The following is a 19,426-nucleotide window of genomic DNA, read 5'->3' on the forward strand; positions in this document are numbered from 1 at the left end:
GCGTTTGGCTGGACGGAATGGTGGGTGTGAGTAGCGTGAAATGCAATGCTGTGCATTGGAAGGGCGGCGTGTGATTAGTTAGAGGTTAAAATGTCTATTGCACGTTTATTTTGAAAATAAATCAGAAATTAAATTACAATTAAATTCAAATACAAACTGTTAACCAACACAGTAATCTGCACAGACTAGTTGCCCCGTATGCACATACATTTGTTTTTTTATATTATCACAACCTATCAAGACGAAGATGATTGAGATTAGGCAATTCATGATCAACTAATAGCAGTACTAGTGTCCACACTAGCTACCACTAAACATTAGTACAAACCATGTGATTAGATACATGATAAAAAATGCATTTCTCCAGAAACAGTAATATACACATGCACATGCATTTCTCCAAAACACAAAAACCACACTGTCCGATTGAAAAGATTCCAGTCGATGCGCCAAAGACGAGGGAAACGCGTTTCCAGAGTTGAAACTCCCGCAGCCTCCGTGCTTTTGGTAAATAAAGTAATATAAAAGCTTTGGATATGTTCCCGGAGCCTGGTGTCCTTAGTAATCCAGACGCCATTGCTGTCCAAAAGCCTCGTGATCTTGTTACGAGAATTCCGAACAGTAGCGGCAGCATGGTAATAGGCCATGTTTCTATCCCCCGACGTAATCTAGTCTTCTCTGGAGCGTTGGTACCACAATAGCTCTTCTTGATAAAGGATCTCTTCAAACTCGCGGCGCAGCTTTTGATCTAGCTTGATCAAGACCCATGCAAGTTCTCGGCTAGGAGACGTTGGATGCCGCTCAAACGACACATGAGGACTTTTTTTCCGCTTGTGGATGTTGCCGAAGACCTCCTTGTTCCAAACGGATAGGCCCGTAGCCAGCTGTTGTACATTTGCTAGGAGATCATGATTTGTGCTCCACAACCGTTGTACTGTCTTATGTAAGTCTTCGTGGGTGAGCCAGGCAACCTGAAAAAGGAAATGATTTCTATTAGTGTTATTCCGAGCCCTATGAACACGAAGCAGGAGCGGTGCATGATCGGAAGCAATTCGAGGCAGGTGTTCCACCGTCGCTTCAGAGAACTGGACACGCCAATCTATGTTACAAAGGGCCCGGTCAAGGCGTGCCCCTGTGATAACATCCTTTGACCCATCCTTTACCCATGTTAATTTGGGTCCCGAGAAGCCAAGATCGATTAGTCCTTCGTCTTGTATCCATGTAACAAAATCTGAGCTTTGCTGTGTGGAGTACGAACTATAGTTGTTGGTTTCCTCCTTTGAAACGACGGAGTTTAAATTTCCAGCTACGAGCAAAGAGCCATGCAAACCCCGCTTTGATTGAGATAGTTCTCTCTAAAGTCGACGCCTTAGGTGGTGAGTCGGGCTTCCATAGACTGGCGCAAACACCCAATGGAGTTGGCCACTTTGTGCAACCTGTAACAACATGAACTGGGGGTGAGTGTAACATATTGAGATGTGCACCGGGTCTTTCCAGAAGACCCAGATGCCCCCACTAAAACCAATGACTTCCACCTGGATCCAATCTGAGAACCCGAGCTTAGAACAAATATTGTTTGCCTGTTGGCCAGAAACCTTAGGCTCAAAAAGACCCAGAGTACTGGGTCTATAGACCTGAAGCAGGTTCTTGAGGGCGCGATGGAATGGCTTTCCACTCGCCCCTTGACAGTTCCAGAGTAATAAATTCATAAAAACCAGAGGGAGAGAAAACAAACAAAAAGCAAAGAACAGCAAAAACCAAAACACGAAGGACAAACTCTCATTGGGCACCTAAGGCCCCCCACTTCCTCATTATGCGTCGGGGTCCCGTCAAGATCCATCACCACATCACCTTCTGCATCCACATTTCCTGGCGGGTCTGTATGATGTTCATTCGTGGGTTGCCAGACAGGCGATGGTAAGTCTCCTGCCTCCTCCCCGCTGAACACTCTTGATGATTGGATCACCAGTCCACCTTGCTGCCCCCTTATGACCACGTGCTCGTCCTCCTCCGCACCACGCCTAGAACCCGCCCTACCACCTCGTCGGGCTCTTGTAGCGGGTTCTCCTCCTTAGTTCTATGTTCTGCTCACTTCATTTAGTTCGTTTGCGATCCGTTTCTCAACGACTATCACATTAGGCCTTCTCGCTTTGTTCCCCCCAACCGGTGCAGCCTGCGCATGTTTATCATATCCCGGCGTGGTCCCTTCCTGTAACACCCCACTTTTTCTAAATCTTAATTACAATTCTAAACCACAATTAACATAAACTAAGCAGCGGATAAACAACTTAATAAGAAAACTAGTGGGAATGTCACCGCCACAACCACCACTCCGTGGTGATTGCACAGGCTAAGGATGGAACTAGAAATAAAAACAAATAACTAACATCCATAAAACTTAATTTAAAAACATAAAGGGAAAAAACACACCCCGATGTCTACATCATCAGTCATCATCAAAACAACGTAAGTCTATAAATCCGATAAATAACATCATGATAAAAGACTATGAGTTCAGACTACTAGAGATACTAGACTAGTCTAACTCGATCACCTCTCAACGCTGGGCCCACCTGAAAGGGATTTTACAAACAACACGTAGACAAATAGGAAAACACCCGTTAGCACGAAGCTAAGTATAACCACACTCAACCCTGTAAAGTACTATAGAATATACTTTGGAAACATTTGATAACATTCATAATCAACAATCTCAATACATAGACAACTATAGTTACTTCACAGACTTTCTATATGCTTGCAACCTATAATATCAACAGGCATGCTTCAAGGTAAATGATTTAACAACACAAGCATTCTAACACATAAGTATCTTAACAATTCCTCCTAAAGAACTCATGCTTACAAGCGAATTCATACTACTAATCAATACGAAAACTAACTTCATGCTTTCAGATTCACATCATGCAAACTGGATATATAAGACTTCAAAATGCAACTAAGCAATTATACTCATAAACAAACTCGGTTAATCATTCTCATTATGCAAGCTCATACAATACTATACTCATATGCAATCGTACATGTACTATACTCAAATGCAATCTTGTGCAATACTATACTCAAGTGCAATCTTGTGCAATACTATACTCAAATGCAATCTCGTGCAATACTATAAATATATTCATACACTCGTTTGTAAAATAGAATACTTTCTGTGGAGGTCTCTTTGAGTCATGAAGACTTGCTTTCTTTCTTTCTTTTCTTTGAGTTGCAATGACTCACTTCTTTCTTTTCTTAGAGTCACAATGACTCACTTTCTTTATAAATGGACGAGGTAGGAACTTCACCATAGTGTGAATGAATGAACATATCCGGGCACGGCGTCTAGCCGACCTAATACTCTTCTTGTCCACCGAACTACTCTCTTGGTTCTATACTCAAACTCTATGGAATCAGGTATCGAACTATTAGCGTGCACACCCCCTAACCAGGATTCCAAGCCTGGCGGGCAGTTTCCAACCTCGTAACGTGGGAATACACCGCGTTACATATACTGGGACCGCAATGTCCATAAAATCATCCGAGAGGACATAGTCCAAACGGGGTCCTCCAAAACCTCACTGATATAGATAATATATAAATATATCTCTCATGCACCAAACTTATGCATGCCACAACTCAACAACTTCTCAATGCATCAAGTAATGATATACCACATGCTTATGGATTTTGAAAGTAATACTTAGGCTCACGTTGGCCATTTATGCACTTTTTAAAACATGATATACTTGAGATGCAAAAATACTCTACAACATGCTCAAAATCCATCTATAATTCATAAAATTCTCAAGAATACAATCTCATGCTATGCTTGCAACATAACAAATTCTATATAATTCCAACATCAAAATATACTCCAAATCCCATTGATCGAAAAACACTTCCTTTCAAAGTGATCATGCTTCTCTACTCAACACAAAAATAAACATCAAGCAACAAGGCAAGACATTTCCCTTTTACATTGAACTTCAAAATGCATACTGTGTAGCAAAATCATCCATAAATCCATCATAACATGCTCATTTCTAATTCAAATTCGACGAAATCAAAGCCAAAACGTGCGTCGAGACGGCCCCGAGGTACCAAGCCACAAGGGCCAGTGACACCTGGCCCGAAACGACACGTAGCTGAGCCACAAGGGCCCGACCACTGCACAGACCACTCTTAGAGACCAAGGGGCGAGGCTCCTCATGGCCCGCCCCTCTCAATCCGCCACATCGCCAGGCCTAGGCAACGGCCCTCTTCTAGGGCCGTGCCCTAGGACCGGTTGGCCACGGCACTAGCCGGCGGCCCCCTTGATGGGCCGCGGCTAGGGCCATCACATTCATCTGGTGCACACTGTGTGTGCACCAGATGATTCTTTACATCTGCAAAACACATTCAAGCAAGTCCAAAACATCCAAAACATTATCAACACATCATATACAAATACTAGATCACTTCCTAGCTCAAACACAACAAAAATCCACCATTTCTACTCATTTCTACTCAAGATATTAGGCTTCACAGAGCCAAAGATTAAAGAGGGAGTCCATGGGTTATACCTTTGTAGATTCCTCCTTTTTTGTTGGGATTTCTCCTTCTTCCCAACTAGCTACACCCTCCTTCACCTCCTAGACATGACAAACAAACCAACCAACAAGTCTTAAGAGCTAAGTTCTCAGAGATGGAAGCTAGAAATCAAAGAAGCTAGGAGAAGAATGAAGAAATGGAAGCTTACTGTGTTTTCTTGCAATGTTGGCTTGGGGAAGACAAGGAAGAGAATCAAGGAGGCAAAAGTTTGATAAGTGTTCTATTTATAGGAGCACAAAATCCTAGGTTGATCTCATATTGTAACACCCCACTTTTCTAACTCTTAATTACATCTCTAATCAGTCATTAACATGACTAGGCAGCGGAAAACTAAAAGATAATTAGTGGGAGTGTCACCGCCACAACCACCACTGTTTGGTGATTGCACAGGCTAAAAGGGGTAAAACTAGAAATAAGATTAAGTCTAGGAACTAAATATAAATACTGGAAAAGTAAGGGGGGAAAACATCACCCCGAAAGTCTACAACATCATCAAAAGTATAAGGTCATAAGTCTAAATCCATAACATAATCATCAACCTAACTAGAGTTTAGATTACTCTATCTACAAGACTAATCTAACTCGACTTCTTCACATAGCTGGGCCCACCTGAAAGGGGTTTTGCAAGCAACACATAGACAAACAGGAAAAACACCTGTTAGCTCGAAGTTAAGTATAACCACACTCAACCCTGTAAAGTATACTAGCATATACTTCGAAAACATTTGATATCTTTATAGCAATAAGCTAATCTCAAATCATCTTAAGATTTATCACATTCTTTCTAGATGCTTGCACCCTATAATATCAGCTGGCATTCTCGTATATGTATAAGACTGATCATGTAGATTCAACAGCTTATAAACTTCTTAGATAACTTAACAAGTAACTCATGCTGACAGATTGGATCATGTTAAAGGACTATACAACTGGTATTTACATGCTTTCACATTCTTGCCACATAACTTGATAAGTAGAGCTTCTACTACAACACGATAATCATGCTTAAAGAATATCTCAAGTTAAACTTCTCATTAAACAATCTTTTACGATGCTCTATTCGCATACAATCATGTATAACATTATGATCATACTTCTTATGCAATCTAGTGCAGCAATATATTCATACTCATATGCAATCTAGTGCAACAATATAATCATACTCTTATGCAATCTCGTGTAACAATATAATCATACTCTTATACAATCTCGTGCAACAATATAATCATACTCATATGCAATCTAGTGCAATAATATAATCATACTGTTATGCAATCTAGTGCAATAATATAATCATACTCATATGCAATCTAGTGCAATAATATAATCATACTCTTATGCAATCTAGTGCAATAATATAATCATACTCATATGCAATCTAGTGCAATAATATAATCATACTCTTATGCAATCTAGCACAATAATATACTCATACACTCATTTATAAAGAGTTTTTTCCCAAAATGGTCCCTCGACTATCGCTCATTCTCAATTTTACATTTCGACTTTTAATTGCACCCAATGTGGTCCCTTGACTTTTAAAAACTCCCCCAAATCGGTCCTCCGTTAGAAATTCCGTCTATTGAGTGTTAAAATGAAGGGCATTTTTGTCCGTTTACCTATTATATGCCTAATATACTCTGAAAAATAGTCGAGGGACCATTTTGGGAAAATTCATTTATTTATTTCCATTTTTTTAAGACTATCATATTAGAATTTCTATAGATTTTTTTTCTTACAAATATAAATAGTTTTTAAACTTTCTCTACAATTTTTTCCTTCTGTCTAAACATACCAATTTTTCCTCTATCCCTATCAAGTTTTACAATAAGTTTCGTACTTTGGTAAACAAGTTTAACTTTCAAATTTAAGTTTATTAATATTCATATATAAAATACAAACAAACTTCAAAATGACAAGAACTTGTAATATTGAAAAATGATGAGGCTTTAGGTTTAGAATTGCTTGTTTTGTGCTAATTATTTTTGTATTTGGTTTATTTTACTTGTCCTTTAACACATAAAATTGATAGCCATAGTTGTAGACTCTCTTTAGCATGATGTACTTCTTGGTAGATAGGCATTTGGAAATGGTAGTTATGATTTGTACTAACTTTGGAATGAAACTAATGGCCTTGCAAGTCAAGTTAAGCCAACTTTGTAAAAATATTTTCTAAGATTTTGTCATTGACCGAGAAGTGACGCGTACTTCTCAGTTCCAAGAAGTGCTAGAAGCATATCGATTGATTGTAAAAATAATAATTTTATTTTCAAAGGCATACTGACCGAGAAATGAAGCGTACATTTTGGGTGTCTAAACTGATAAAAATAGTAATGTTATTTTTATTGGTAAAAATAATATTTAATGTGATACATAGTGATTGATTGTCTATTGAAGTGTGTGTGTGTGTGTGTATGTGAACATAAAAAGTATATGAGTATTATATTTTTGAAACTTCCGGAACTTATTGTAAAACTTGATAGGAATAGAGGGAAGTTGATATGTTTAGATAGAAGGAAAAAATTTGTAGAGAAAGTTTAAAATTTTGACTTTTGATTGTGGATTTTAACTATTTATATTTGTAAGAAAAAAAAAATTTATAGAAATTCTAATTTGATAGTCTTTAAAAAAATGGAAATAAACAAAAATGAAATAAATAAATGAGTTTTTCCCAAAATGATCCCTCGACTATTCCTAAAATGGTCCATCGACTATTTTTCAGAGTATATTAGGCATATAATAGGTAAACGGACGAAAATGCCCTTCATTTTAACACTCAATAGACGGAATTTCTAACGGAGGATCGATTTGGGGGAGTTTTTAAAAGTCAAGGGACCACATTGGGTGCAATTAAAAGTCGAAATGCAAAATTGAGAATGAGCGATAGTCAAGGGACCATTTTGGGAAAAAACTCCATTTATAAATTAGAGTACTTTCTATGGAGGTCTCTTTGTTACTTTCTCGAGTCTCTCTTGACTCTCTTTCTTTCTCTCGAGTCTTTATTGACTCTCATACTTGAGTCTCTGTTGACTCTCTTTCTTGAGTCTCTGTTGACTCTCTTTCTTCCTTTTATACTCGTAGACGGCTTAGGGTTTCACAGAAGTGTGACTCACCCCATTGGGAACGGTATAATTCCGACCCAATATCTCCTACCGTCTACGGAACCAATCTCGTGGTTCAAACTATGTGGAATCGGGTATCGAACTATTAGTGTGCACACCCCCTAACCAGGATTCCAAGCCTGGCGAGAAGTTTCCAACCTCGTAACGTGTGAATACGCCGTGTTACATATACTGGGACCGCAATGTCCATAATAATCTCCCGAGAGGAACATAGTCCAAACGGTATCCTCCAAAACCTCACCGATATAGATAATACATAAATATATCTCTCTTGCATCAATCTCATGCATGCAACAATTCTACTACTTCTCAATGCATCAAAGAATGATATACCACATGGTTATGGCTTTTGAAAGTATTCTTGGACTCACGTTTGCCCCTTATGCATTTTTGAAATATGACTCATGTGAAATGTCAAAATGCTCTATAACATGCTTCTAAATCATGTATAAACTAACATGAAATATTCAAGAATATAGCATCATGCTCGGTTTGCAACATAGCAATTTCTATATATACATTTCACTCAACAAATATGCTTCTATTCTCATTGATCAAATAATACAATTTAATCATACTTTCATAATAAATCATATTCTCAAAGGATCATGCTTCTTTATTCAATAAAATATCATCAGATCACAATAATCAAATAATTCTTCATACACAGTAAACTAGCAAATTATTCACTGTGTAGCAATTCTTCACAAAATCCTTCTTAACATACTTGTTTTTAATCCAAATTCAACGAAATCAAAGCCCCAAAATGTGCGTCGAGACGATCCCGAAGAGTCGAGCCACAAGGGCCCGTAACACTCGGTCTGAAACGTCACGTAGTTGAGCCACAAGGGCCCGGCCACTGCACAAAAATCCTTCACAAACAATACTCAGGGACCTGGGGCGGGACTCTTCATGGTTCGCCCCTGGAGCCCCGTTGAAGCGCCGGGACTAGGCAACGGCCCTCCTCTAGGGCCGTGCCCTAGTCCCGTGCCACCACGGCTCTAGCCGGCGGCCCTTCTGGTGGGCCGCAGCTAGGGCCACCACTCTGATCTAGTGCACACTGTGTTGTGCACCAGATGGCATTTCTCCTGCAAAATCTCATCCAAACAAGTCCAAAACAATCTCAACAACTCACAAGCACATACTAAATCACTTCTAAGCATAAACACATCAAAAACTCATAGTTTCTACTCATTTCTACTCAAAACTAGGCTTCACAGAGCCAAATTTAAAGAGGAATCCATGGGGTTATACCTCTTGTAGTCTAATCTTCTTGCTTGGATCTCTTGTTCCTCTTGACCTAGCTTGAGCCTCCTTCACCACCTACACTTCCCAAACACCTTCTATCCTTAGCCTAAAACCTCAAAGACTAAAGGAAACTAGAAGAGAAAAGAGACTAGAATACAGGATGAACAAGCTTACTAGGTTGTTGTTTTTCTCCTTGTTGTTGGCAGACAAAAATAGTGAGGAAGAGGCAAGGAATGAGATCAGGAAAATGAGATGAAATAAGGTGGTTTATATAGGGTTCAAAACCCTAAGATGATTCACAATGATTGGTTGAGGACAAAGGGGTAGTTTTCCAAGCTAAAAGATGAATCAATAAGAGATTTTGGGTGTCTTGTGGTCCACCATGTAACATGAACCATAGGATAGAAATGTTATCTTTTATTGTTTTGGGGTTAAAAGTGAATTTTCTCAAAAGCAATATGGATGAACACTTGTTCAAAAAAAATCCCTTTTTAATTCTTCCGGTCTCACTCAGATAAAATTCTCGTTTTAAATCTTGGTACGCGAAGTACCCGAAAACTTAGGAATTTTCGAATGGAATTTATTTCTTCGGTGTCGAATTAATTTTAAAAAGCGATGGAATTATTTTATTCATACACTGATTGATCGCAAATTTTTTTTTATTGAAGTGAAAAAGCTATTTTGGAATTTCTTAATACTGGATTTATAAAATGAAATTTTGGGTTGTTACACATATGATTGGTTGATGGCAAAATTGTAATTTCCATTGGCTAGAAGATGAATCAGGAAAGGGTTTTGGATGTCTAGTGGTGCACCATGCTCCATGGACTAAGGGCTAGAATTGCTATTTAAAATACTTTGGGGTTGAAAAGAAATTTTCTCAAAGAGTTTTCTAGATGAACACTTGTTTAAGGCTTCACAGAATTCTCCCGGTCTCATTCAGATTGGTTTCTCGGTTTAAAACTTGGTACACGAAGTACCCGAAAATTTAAGATTTTGGAATAAAAATAAGTTTTGGTGTCGAATTGATTTAAAATGTGTTCAAAATAATTTATTCAAACACCAATTGATTGCAAATTTTTTTTTAACGGAGTGAAAATGGCTATTTTAGAATTTCTTAAAATTGGATTTAGAAAATTAAATTTTGGGTTGTCACACTACCCGCTCTGTTGCCACATCCAAACCAGTCCGATGCTCCGCTGTAGTGTCCCCAGGTTCCTCATTCTCACCACCTTCTGTTGCCAATGGTGGAAATCTGGATGACTGAATTCTGCCATCTCGCACGGAGTTGTTCGCCTGAACTCTCTCTCCCATCGCCCGTTGGTTTCTTTCTACTGGTCACGCCCTACGACCAGGTGCAATCATCCATGCGCTGAATGGTTCAGCACCAACTTGTATCCCACGTTGTCTTGCAACGGCCTGAACTGCGTATTTGGATTGCCCCTCCGTTTCTCTCTGGCGATCCTCCTTTGCTTCCGGCACAGCCTTGGGTTTCTTAGGGCATTCATCAGGTGCATGCCCATATATCCCACATGCAAAGCACACTATATGAATGCCCTCATAGGCGACTGATCTGACGCGGCCCTTGTAATTGAATTTCGAGATCAATGGTTTCGTAATGTCAACCTCGACACAGATCCTTGCGAACATTCCTCGTGAGAAGTTGCTCGTGGCTTGATCCACGCGTAGGGTTCTTCCCACTTTATTTCCTAATTTCCTTAACAAAATTATGTTGTAATATTCCGCTGGTAAGCATGGAATCCTTACCCAAACCACTACCTTCTCCGTGACGTCTGAAAAAGGATCGAAATCTGGTACCCATAGTTTAACAATTAATAGTGATCCAATATCATCCACAGCCCTTCATACATAGCAAATGCCATATCATTTACAGATTCAAATCGCACGATGAAGTAACCATTGTCAATAGCAATCAGATCTAAGCTCCCTTTAGGCTTCCACATGGCTGTGATCCTCCGCAACAAATATGCGTACCCCACTGATCTGCCCATCACCTTGATGATGATCGCATTTCTCCATGGTGCCCTGATCTCTTCCACTTCTTTCTTTGTGAGTCGAGTAGTCGGACACAACGGGTTATCATCGTCCTCATCAGCCTCCGCCTCGCGATCGTCCTCGTCATCCTCTGCTACGGCCTACGGATTGCACGGCCTGAGCTTGTTGGCCAGTAACACTCTGAGCATATGTCCGTTGGGGCGTCTCTGGTACCTGCGAAAGATTAGGAATCGTTATGGGAATTAATGAGTTTGTCTCTTGAGATACCTGCATGATCGCCGGCGTGCTAGCCTCCACCATGTCCTCCGTGGGTGTCTCATGCACGATGTCGACATTAGCCTGCGGTTTCTCCACCGTGTCCATCAGATAGCTGGACGATAAGGCGTCAGTTCTTTTGTGCTTCTTCGTACTCCGTTCTAGCAGATCGCGATCCTCCTTCGATCGCTGTTCCGAGAGAGCTTCTCCAGTCATGTTCTTATCGTTTTGCCCTAATAAATTTGAGTTTCAGTCACGATAGATAGATATAGATAGATGTATATACAATAAATTATATAGATAGATAAATAGATATATATACAATAAATGCTTTCACACTTTGGAAGGAAAATTATATATATATATATATATATATATATATATATATATATATATATATATATATATATATATATAGGGAAGGGTTTAGGTGTGGGCATAGCTTCCCGTGCGATTGTGCGGTTAGATCTGAGCCGTTGATCAAATTTAGATTAACCGCTCAAATCAATGAAAATTAAAAAAAAAAAAAAAAAAAAAAAAAACGTGCGCGTGTCTGGAACAAAGAAGCATAAGCTAAAAATGGCGCACCTTAAGGGATAGAAACATGCACCTTTAAGTGTTAGATCTTAAGCACAAACTCACGCACATTAAGTACAAAACCCACACACATTAAGCACAACCTCACACACATTAAGCACAAAACCCACGCACTTTAAATATTAACTCTCAAACTTTAAGTTTCAACAACTACTGACATTAAGCACAAACTCACGCACATTAAGTACAAAACCCACGCACATTAAGCACAATCTCACGCACATTAAGCACAAACCCCACGCACTTTAAGTACTAACTCACAGACCTTAAGTTTCAACAAGTAATGACATTAATCACTAACCTCACACACATTAAGCACAAACCCTACGCACATTAAGCACAAACTTCACTCACATTAAGAACAAATCTCACGCACCTTAAGCACAAAAGTCCACACTTTAAGTTTTAACAACTAATTCTATATATATATATATATATATATATATATATATATATATATATATTTAAATCAAATTAAAAGAGAAATATAAAACAGATTAATTTTAATAATAAATCAAAATCAAATCGTTAGATTTAGTTTAATTTCGACTCAATTCAGTTTAAATAACCCAACCGAAATACCCACCCCAAGGCCCCAATTGACCGGCATGGGATTTTTTTTTTTTTTTTTTTTTTTTTTTTTTGAAATAATCGGCATGAGAATTCAAAATGTGTGTTAAACTATTTCAAGTTTCGTTAGCAGATGCTAACTATGTGCTCTACTTCTATGTTCAATTTTCACCCCTACAATCTATCATCACTATTATAATGTTTTTTACCATGATCCACCGATTAAAGTACACACAACACAAGTTTCAATTAATTAAAACCAAACTATCATAAGACTTTATATAAAGAAATTTCCCCAACGCTCATTTGATTTATTCACATTATTAAAACCCTCAAAATTTCACTTTATGAATCAAACTCCTCTCGTTTAGACCACAAATTACAAGAACGATAGGCTTTCACTTAATCACGTCAGATGGGTGACCCTGCACTCAATGGCAAATTATTATTGTGTGGACCTTAGACTATCCATAGTGATGTGTAAAATATAACACAAAGTACATTTTAAATATACTAAAAGTTCATTATTCGTGTACTGAATGTACATTACACAAAATAATGTACTTTCAGTACTCAAATAATATATTTTTTCTGGATACAATGTACATTTTTAATATACTAAAAGTACATTATTTAATAGTATGGTGACACAATAATGATTGGCACTCAATTGGCTTCCAGAAAAATTATCATGGTTTTCAAATTCTAGTATTGAACTATCATCACAAACCAAACTAAAATTTCAGAAGGCTTACGAGAAATAAAACACAATAGTAACTGTTATATTGTGATCCGTGTATATAATATAATGCTTTCTATTCATATTGTACAACAATGGCCTCCTTTACCACTATCCACCCATCTTTACCACAGTTTTCTTCAGAGGAATAGTTTGAACAACTCTGCAAAGATGACCCCAGTAAGGTTATATGAAGAAGCAGCATAATAACTGATCCAAATATGTTTCGCAATATTAAATGATTGGTCATTAGCTAATAGGAGTATTTCATATTCGAACAGACAAGTTCATATATAACAACATTAATGTGTTTTACTATTGTTAAGTTTGTTTCTTAGTAGCAGTTTAGATTTTTACATTTTTAATTCATAAAAAAAAATATTAATTAATTAAAGTATACATATACATCATATAAATATAAAATATATTTAATACAAGTTATTATATATTACTTATATTTAATACTCCATATTAAAAATAAAATAAAATAACTAGGAAGATCTAATTTTCATAGAACTCAGAAAAATTAGCTTCTTTTGACTAGGGCTAAAAGCTTTTCAAAAAATTATTCACCAAATACATCTTTTATATATATATATATATATATATATATATATATATATATATATATATATATATATATATATATAGAATCGCACTCAGGTGCGAATGCTTCGCCCAGGCGCGAAATAGGAATGAATTCTGTTCGTCCACGTGTCCAGATCTAATGGATGAGAAACACTGATTTTTTTAAAAAACGCGGTGGCATTTTCGTAAATAATTGAACATCGAAGTGCAAGTAAAATGTATTACATATTAAGTCAACTAGTTTGTTATTAGTTTGTTATAATAAAGTAGAGTCTTTAGCTGTGTCAAGCTCCCCCACCTATTGTGGTGGGCAGCTCTACTATATAAGCCTTGTAATATTTCTTCACCGGGAATATATATTGAATCCTGAGTTTTCCCTTCTCATTTGGTATCAGCCTAAAATACGATCCAATGGCCAACCCACCCACAGTCACATCCAACCCCACTCCCGCCGACTCCTCCGAACGAGAGAACCAAGCAGTTGCGCAACCTGACCGACGTCCGGCCAGTGTATTGCAGCAGGCGCATCACTATGTTTCACTAAAGTTGAATGCCACGAACTACCTGTTCTGGAGAGCGCAGCTGGTCCCGTTCTTGAGAGGCCAAAATCTCTATGGCTTTGTCGACGGAACGAGTGTGTGTCCGCCGGAGTTTTTGCCTTCCCCGACCACGCCGATGGCAACCCCGGTGGTGAATCCGTTGCACGCCGACTGGGTCCAACAGGACCAGTCCATTCTAAGCATGCTGTACTCGTCCATGGCGGAGGAGGTACTATACCTCGCAATCGGCCACAACACTACCAGGGCGGTTTGGGTCTCGGTCGAAACAGCCTTGGGCTCGACGTCGCGTTCCCGCACCCTCAGCTTACTGACACAACTCCAGGGGCTTCAGCAAGGGAACTCGTCGACATCCGAGTATCTCGGACGTGCCAAAATTCTCGTCGAACAGCTCGCACTGGCCGGTCGGCCGATAGGACTGGACGAGCAGAACCTGCACCTATTCAGGGGTCTCAGGCCAGAATATCGGTCACTCGTTGCCTCCCTCACGACCAAAAGTGCTCCCCTGACCATATCGGAAGTAGCTGATCTCCTTAATACTCACAGCTACCTTTTTCCGGAAGAAGCTGCACCAGTCGGCCAAGCTTATAAAATGTAAAATGTATTATAGGTGCAAGTAAAAATTTACACTGAGCATCAATACTTAGTTGCACCTATAGTTCTAAGTAGTTGCACACATAGTTATAAGTAGTTGCACCTAGGTGTATGAATGTTTGCGAGTGGTTTTCAGGGGTATTACTACCCGCTGAACTCAAATCAATGAATGTTAACAAGGCAAAATTACATGCACTTATAGGTGAAAGTAGGTGCACCTATAGTAATAAGTAGTTGCACCTATAGTTATAAATAGTTGCACATATAGTTATAAGCACACCCAGGTGCATGAATGTTTGCGGAAAGTGAATGCTATCAAGGCAAAATTACATGCACTTATAGGTGAAAGTAGGTGCACCTATAGTTATAAGTAGTTGCACCTATAGTTATAAATAGTTGCACAAATAGTTATAAGCACACCCAGGTGCATGAATGTTTGCGGAAAGTGAATGCTAACAAGGCAAAATTACATGCACTTATAGGTGAAAGTAGGTGCACTTGTAAGTGATTTTACTTGCACTTCGATGTTCAATTATTTATGAAAATGCCACCGCATTTTTTTTTAAGTTATTAGATCTGGACACGTGCCGCGCGCTGATTCGTTCGCATTTCCCTCCTGAGCACTTATTCGCACCTGAGTGCATCCCTATATATATATATATATATATATATATATATATTTTTTTTTTTTTTTAAATTTTTTTGAAACACTCATGATTCTTTACAAGGTAGAATCTGTTTTATACTTTCTCAATCTTTTACAGCCCAAAAAACCAATGCCCCCAGCACTAGAATTCAATCCTATGACCACCCTTATATCTAGCTTCAAATATATTGTGTGAAATAGATTGAAAGGCTCACCTCGGAACAAGTGTAGATAATTAAAGTCATCCAGTTCCAGTTCTCCAGAGATTGTCTCAGTTGGTTGCTAGTCGCTTCATGTAGAAAATATAGCAATGGGGGCATCAGCTGCATTTCATAGTGCCTAGATCCACCACAGAGCCTGCACATCCCAGGATCACTGTGCTCCGCAGAGGCTAATAGTGTCTTTCCACCATACGAGTATCTGGGTGTAATGGGGTAGAAAAGATGAAAGTGAATATGATGCTTATATTACAAAATAAAGTTCATTGTTAAAAAAAAAAAAAAAACAAAAAAAAACAAAACAAAAATCTTATGATTAACACTTAATAAGCAAGGGCAATCAACTTGCTTTCTATGTTCTCTTGGGCAACTGATAAAATTAGAATGGAGCTTACTATTGAGTATAAAATTAGAATGGCTCAATTGATAGAAAGAATGTGTATGCATTATAGGTGTAATGAAAACAATGATAATCCAAACCAAGTTCAGAGTAAATTGAACTATCAAGAAAGCAACTACTACAGATATATTATTACTTCAGGCTAGGAAAATTACAAGCGCTTTGATTAGTCTCAAAAGATCCTAGCTTCCCGATGCTATTACCTGAAACATTGCTGAGGGTATGAGTCCATTCGCTTTTTGAATTTAAGGTAAATCCTGTCCGCATTTGGTGCTCTGTCATATTCATAACTCTCTTCTTCCCACATTTCATCTTTTGAATGATCAGAATCAGCATTTTGTTCCTTGATAGAAAGCAGAGTGTCTTTTGAACATGCAGAACTGCTCTCTTTAGAGAATTTCTCCTCCTCAGCATGTATATAGAAACAAGGCAGCACTGCACTTAACAAATCGACAATATAACTATTTCAAGTTGAAAAAGAGACTAACAAATCCAAAGCCAAGTAAAAAAAGGAAGGTGATACACCAAAAACACATTAGATATGGCCTTAAACCTTTGAAATTTTATCACTTTTATTAAAACCTCAAGGCACCATTTTTGTTTTATTGGCTGAATCATGAACAAATTCACACTTTATCCACAGAAATTTACTAAATTTGCTCCTAGGAGACCACATTTTGGCAAAGCAAGTGAACAGACTCAACAAACTAGATCTTATTGGTATTGCTTCTCCTAAGCATAAAATATAAGTAGCTCTATTCAGCAACCTGCATTATGTTAATCAGTACTGACAAGTGACAAGGTTATGACCATCACCCGAAAGGCAAAACGGGGGTACTGGCATAAAATACCATCACATGAATGTATTTTTCAGTGGAATCAGAATCTACCTGGGATTTTTTCATCAATCACTCTAGCTGTGTGGCCTAAAGGTGAAGGTTTTGCATCACATTCATGATTGTGAATTTGCTTCTTGGATTGAGAAGCAAGGCTTGCAGCTTCAGAAAATGCTCTACTCAAGTCTTCCAAATCTATATCATCATTGTTTTCATTATCCTCCTCTTCAGTAGAATCAAATGTCCACAAATCCTTTTTCCAGTCATTATTTGTAGTAGAAACAGAAGATGCAGGTGCATGGGCAGACTCATCAGATGGGGGCTTTGATCCTTCACCACTAACAGATTTCTGAACCCGAATAGCTCTCCAGCTATATGCAAACAGAAATCACAAGTGTAACCAATCACCAGAACAACTATGGCATTTAACTAAATCCATACTGGAATTGAATTCTAAAGAGACCTTACAGGTGAGCTCCCACATTTTGGTGCAGCACAACCAAAAATATAAATTACACGTTCTTCAATGCTGGCATTCTTGCTTGAAATAGGAGCATAAACCTGAGAAAACCAAATGAAAGGAGAAATATAAAACAAAAGTTTAACAACCTTCTTGAATAAAATAAAATAAAGAATGACACAGTTAGTAAATAAAACAGTTATAAATTGTAAAACCTGTGCAAGGAGACAGAGATTGCTTTTACATGCACTGCACTCAAGCAGATGGGACCTCATCATGCTAACTGAAACAGGCCAATCCTAAAAGAAAAAAGTAGTTTATAGATCTAAAGAGAAGATTATAAAACAATAAATCAAAACAAAGACATTCAAATATCCTTACTGGAACTCCACCAATTTTTGTTGTATAATGATCAGCTACTTCATAGATATCATCAGCCCATGGCCCAGGCATGCCTAAAATAACTTCAACCATCTTTTTATCCTGACCCAACAAAGCTAATGGCAGATACAATTTGAAGTGAGTTGCATTTCAATTGACCAAGTACATAGAATGAGAAAGTTTTGGTCAATGGTGGATAAAGGAATCTAAGGGTAAACTTCTAAATAATTCAAAACATAGGAAAGTTGAAGTTTTGGTCAATGGTGGATAAACTGAGTTGCATTTCTATTGTCTGGTTTATTGTATCAGCTTGGCTTTGACCTAGAAGCTACTGCTCTGCCTCTATAGGCTTTGCCATTGCCTATAGTTCATGACTATGATCGAGCTAAGTATGAAGTACAGGGCAAATTCGAAAGAACTGTTTGTAGGTATATTCACATCCTGGGACAAAAATTAACTAAAAATATTCTTTCTATTACATCAATGTATTTAATAAAAAAATACAAATAATTTCATGTTCTCCTCGTATTTCACTAAAAAAAGATCAAAAGTTTTCCAAAAATTCAAGTCATACAATACCAATTGCCAATGGAGAAAGAACAAATATATGTATATGCACACTCACTCTAGCTACCAACTATGTGAATTACACATGAAAAGAATCACAAAATCAAAATTTTAACATCAAAATTTAACTTTTATACTATATTATTATCCTAAGTCAATCAATATGCAATCTACAGAATAGTAGATTCATGAGTCAATATATAACTTCAGAAAAACCGAGACTTAGCGAAGGGTTTTTCTTTTGAATGCAATGTGGGTGTAACTAGGGGTGTGCATTCGGTAAATCAGTTGTTTAACCGAACCGAATCAACCAAACTTTTTAAACCATTTAACTGTTAACCGAACTGAAATTTCTGTTACCGAATTAACATAACAGAACTTTTTTTTTTAGGTTAATCAGCGAATTAACATAAGTTTTTAAACAAATTTCGAAAATCTTCAAATTATAAAAAGGAGACATATTTTCTATCGACATCTACAACAATAAACATTTAAGTGCTGATACAGAAAACATCAAACATAAATATTTGAGTATTTGTCTACTACTCTACTGGCTACTGGGGAAACAAAACTGAGAAAAAAACGAATTTCACACAACAAAATAAATTCACAGAATCACAGGATAGTCTTATTGTCTTAATACTTTTGAAATAAATAAATAAAACAAACCTGGCCAATGGAGGAGACGGAGCGACGGAGAAGATTGGAGCGGTGGAGGCTGGTCGGAGGAAACAAGAGCGGCGGTCGGCAGAACTGCAGTCGGCTGGAACTACTGGAGCGATGGCACAGAACTGCAGTCAACTGGAACTACTAAACTAGGGGTACAATTAGCTGATTTTAGATTTTATTTTTGTTACTAGTTTTGGGTGTTTTTTTTTTTTTTTTTTTAAATAAGTATTTCTAGTATATTAAGGCAAGATTATATTGGAATTGTTATGCATAGATAATTGAATGTTGAATTTGTGTATTTAAATAAGTAATTTTAAATTTAGTAGCATAAAAGGTAATTTTAAGTTTATAAATGCAAGTTAATATA

At 37.7% G+C, this 19,426-nt stretch overlaps 1 protein-coding gene across 2 annotated transcripts; it reads right to left on the reverse strand.

The window, feature by feature from the left end:
- Positions 1 to 13,082: 13,082 nt before the first annotated feature.
- On the reverse strand, positions 13,083 to 19,204 carry LOC109147313 (programmed cell death protein 2-like). Of its 2 annotated transcripts, none has more exons than XM_019294977.1 (8): positions 19,060 to 19,204; positions 17,824 to 17,925; positions 17,658 to 17,741; positions 17,446 to 17,543; positions 17,037 to 17,353; positions 16,350 to 16,581; positions 15,744 to 15,948; positions 13,083 to 13,306 (listed from the first exon to the last, which is right to left on the reverse strand). In XM_019294977.1, exons 2-8 carry the CDS (start codon positions 17,914 to 17,916, stop codon positions 13,220 to 13,222), a joined length of 1,116 nt encoding a protein of 371 aa, XP_019150522.1. In that variant the 5' UTR covers positions 17,917 to 17,925; positions 19,060 to 19,204; the 3' UTR covers positions 13,083 to 13,219. The 2 variants fall into 2 exon arrangements, with proteins under 2 accessions (XP_019150522.1, XP_019150519.1); XM_019294974.1 differs by having other exon boundaries at positions 17,824 to 17,939.
- Positions 19,205 to 19,426: the final 222 nt, after the last annotated feature.

This window comes from Ipomoea nil, unplaced genomic scaffold, assembly GCF_001879475.1.
Source record: "Ipomoea nil cultivar Tokyo-kokei standard unplaced genomic scaffold, Asagao_1.1 scaffold0261, whole genome shotgun sequence".
Classification (NCBI taxonomy): Eukaryota; Viridiplantae; Streptophyta; class Magnoliopsida; order Solanales; family Convolvulaceae; genus Ipomoea; species Ipomoea nil.

Excerpts from the sequence above, each read along its gene's own strand:
- LOC109147313 (XM_019294977.1), bottom strand. The coding sequence starts at position 17,916 with ATGGTTGAAGTTATTTTAGGCATGCCTGGGCCATGGGCTGATGATATC. Across the intron at positions 17,742-17,823 it reads CAAAAATTGGTGGAGTTCCA|GATTGGCCTGTTTCAGTTAG; the intron begins GTAAGGATATTT and ends TTTTTCTTTTAG. Across the intron at positions 15,949-16,349 it reads TACCCTCAGCAATGTTTCAG|ATACTCGTATGGTGGAAAGA; the intron begins GTAATAGCATCG and ends CATTACACCCAG.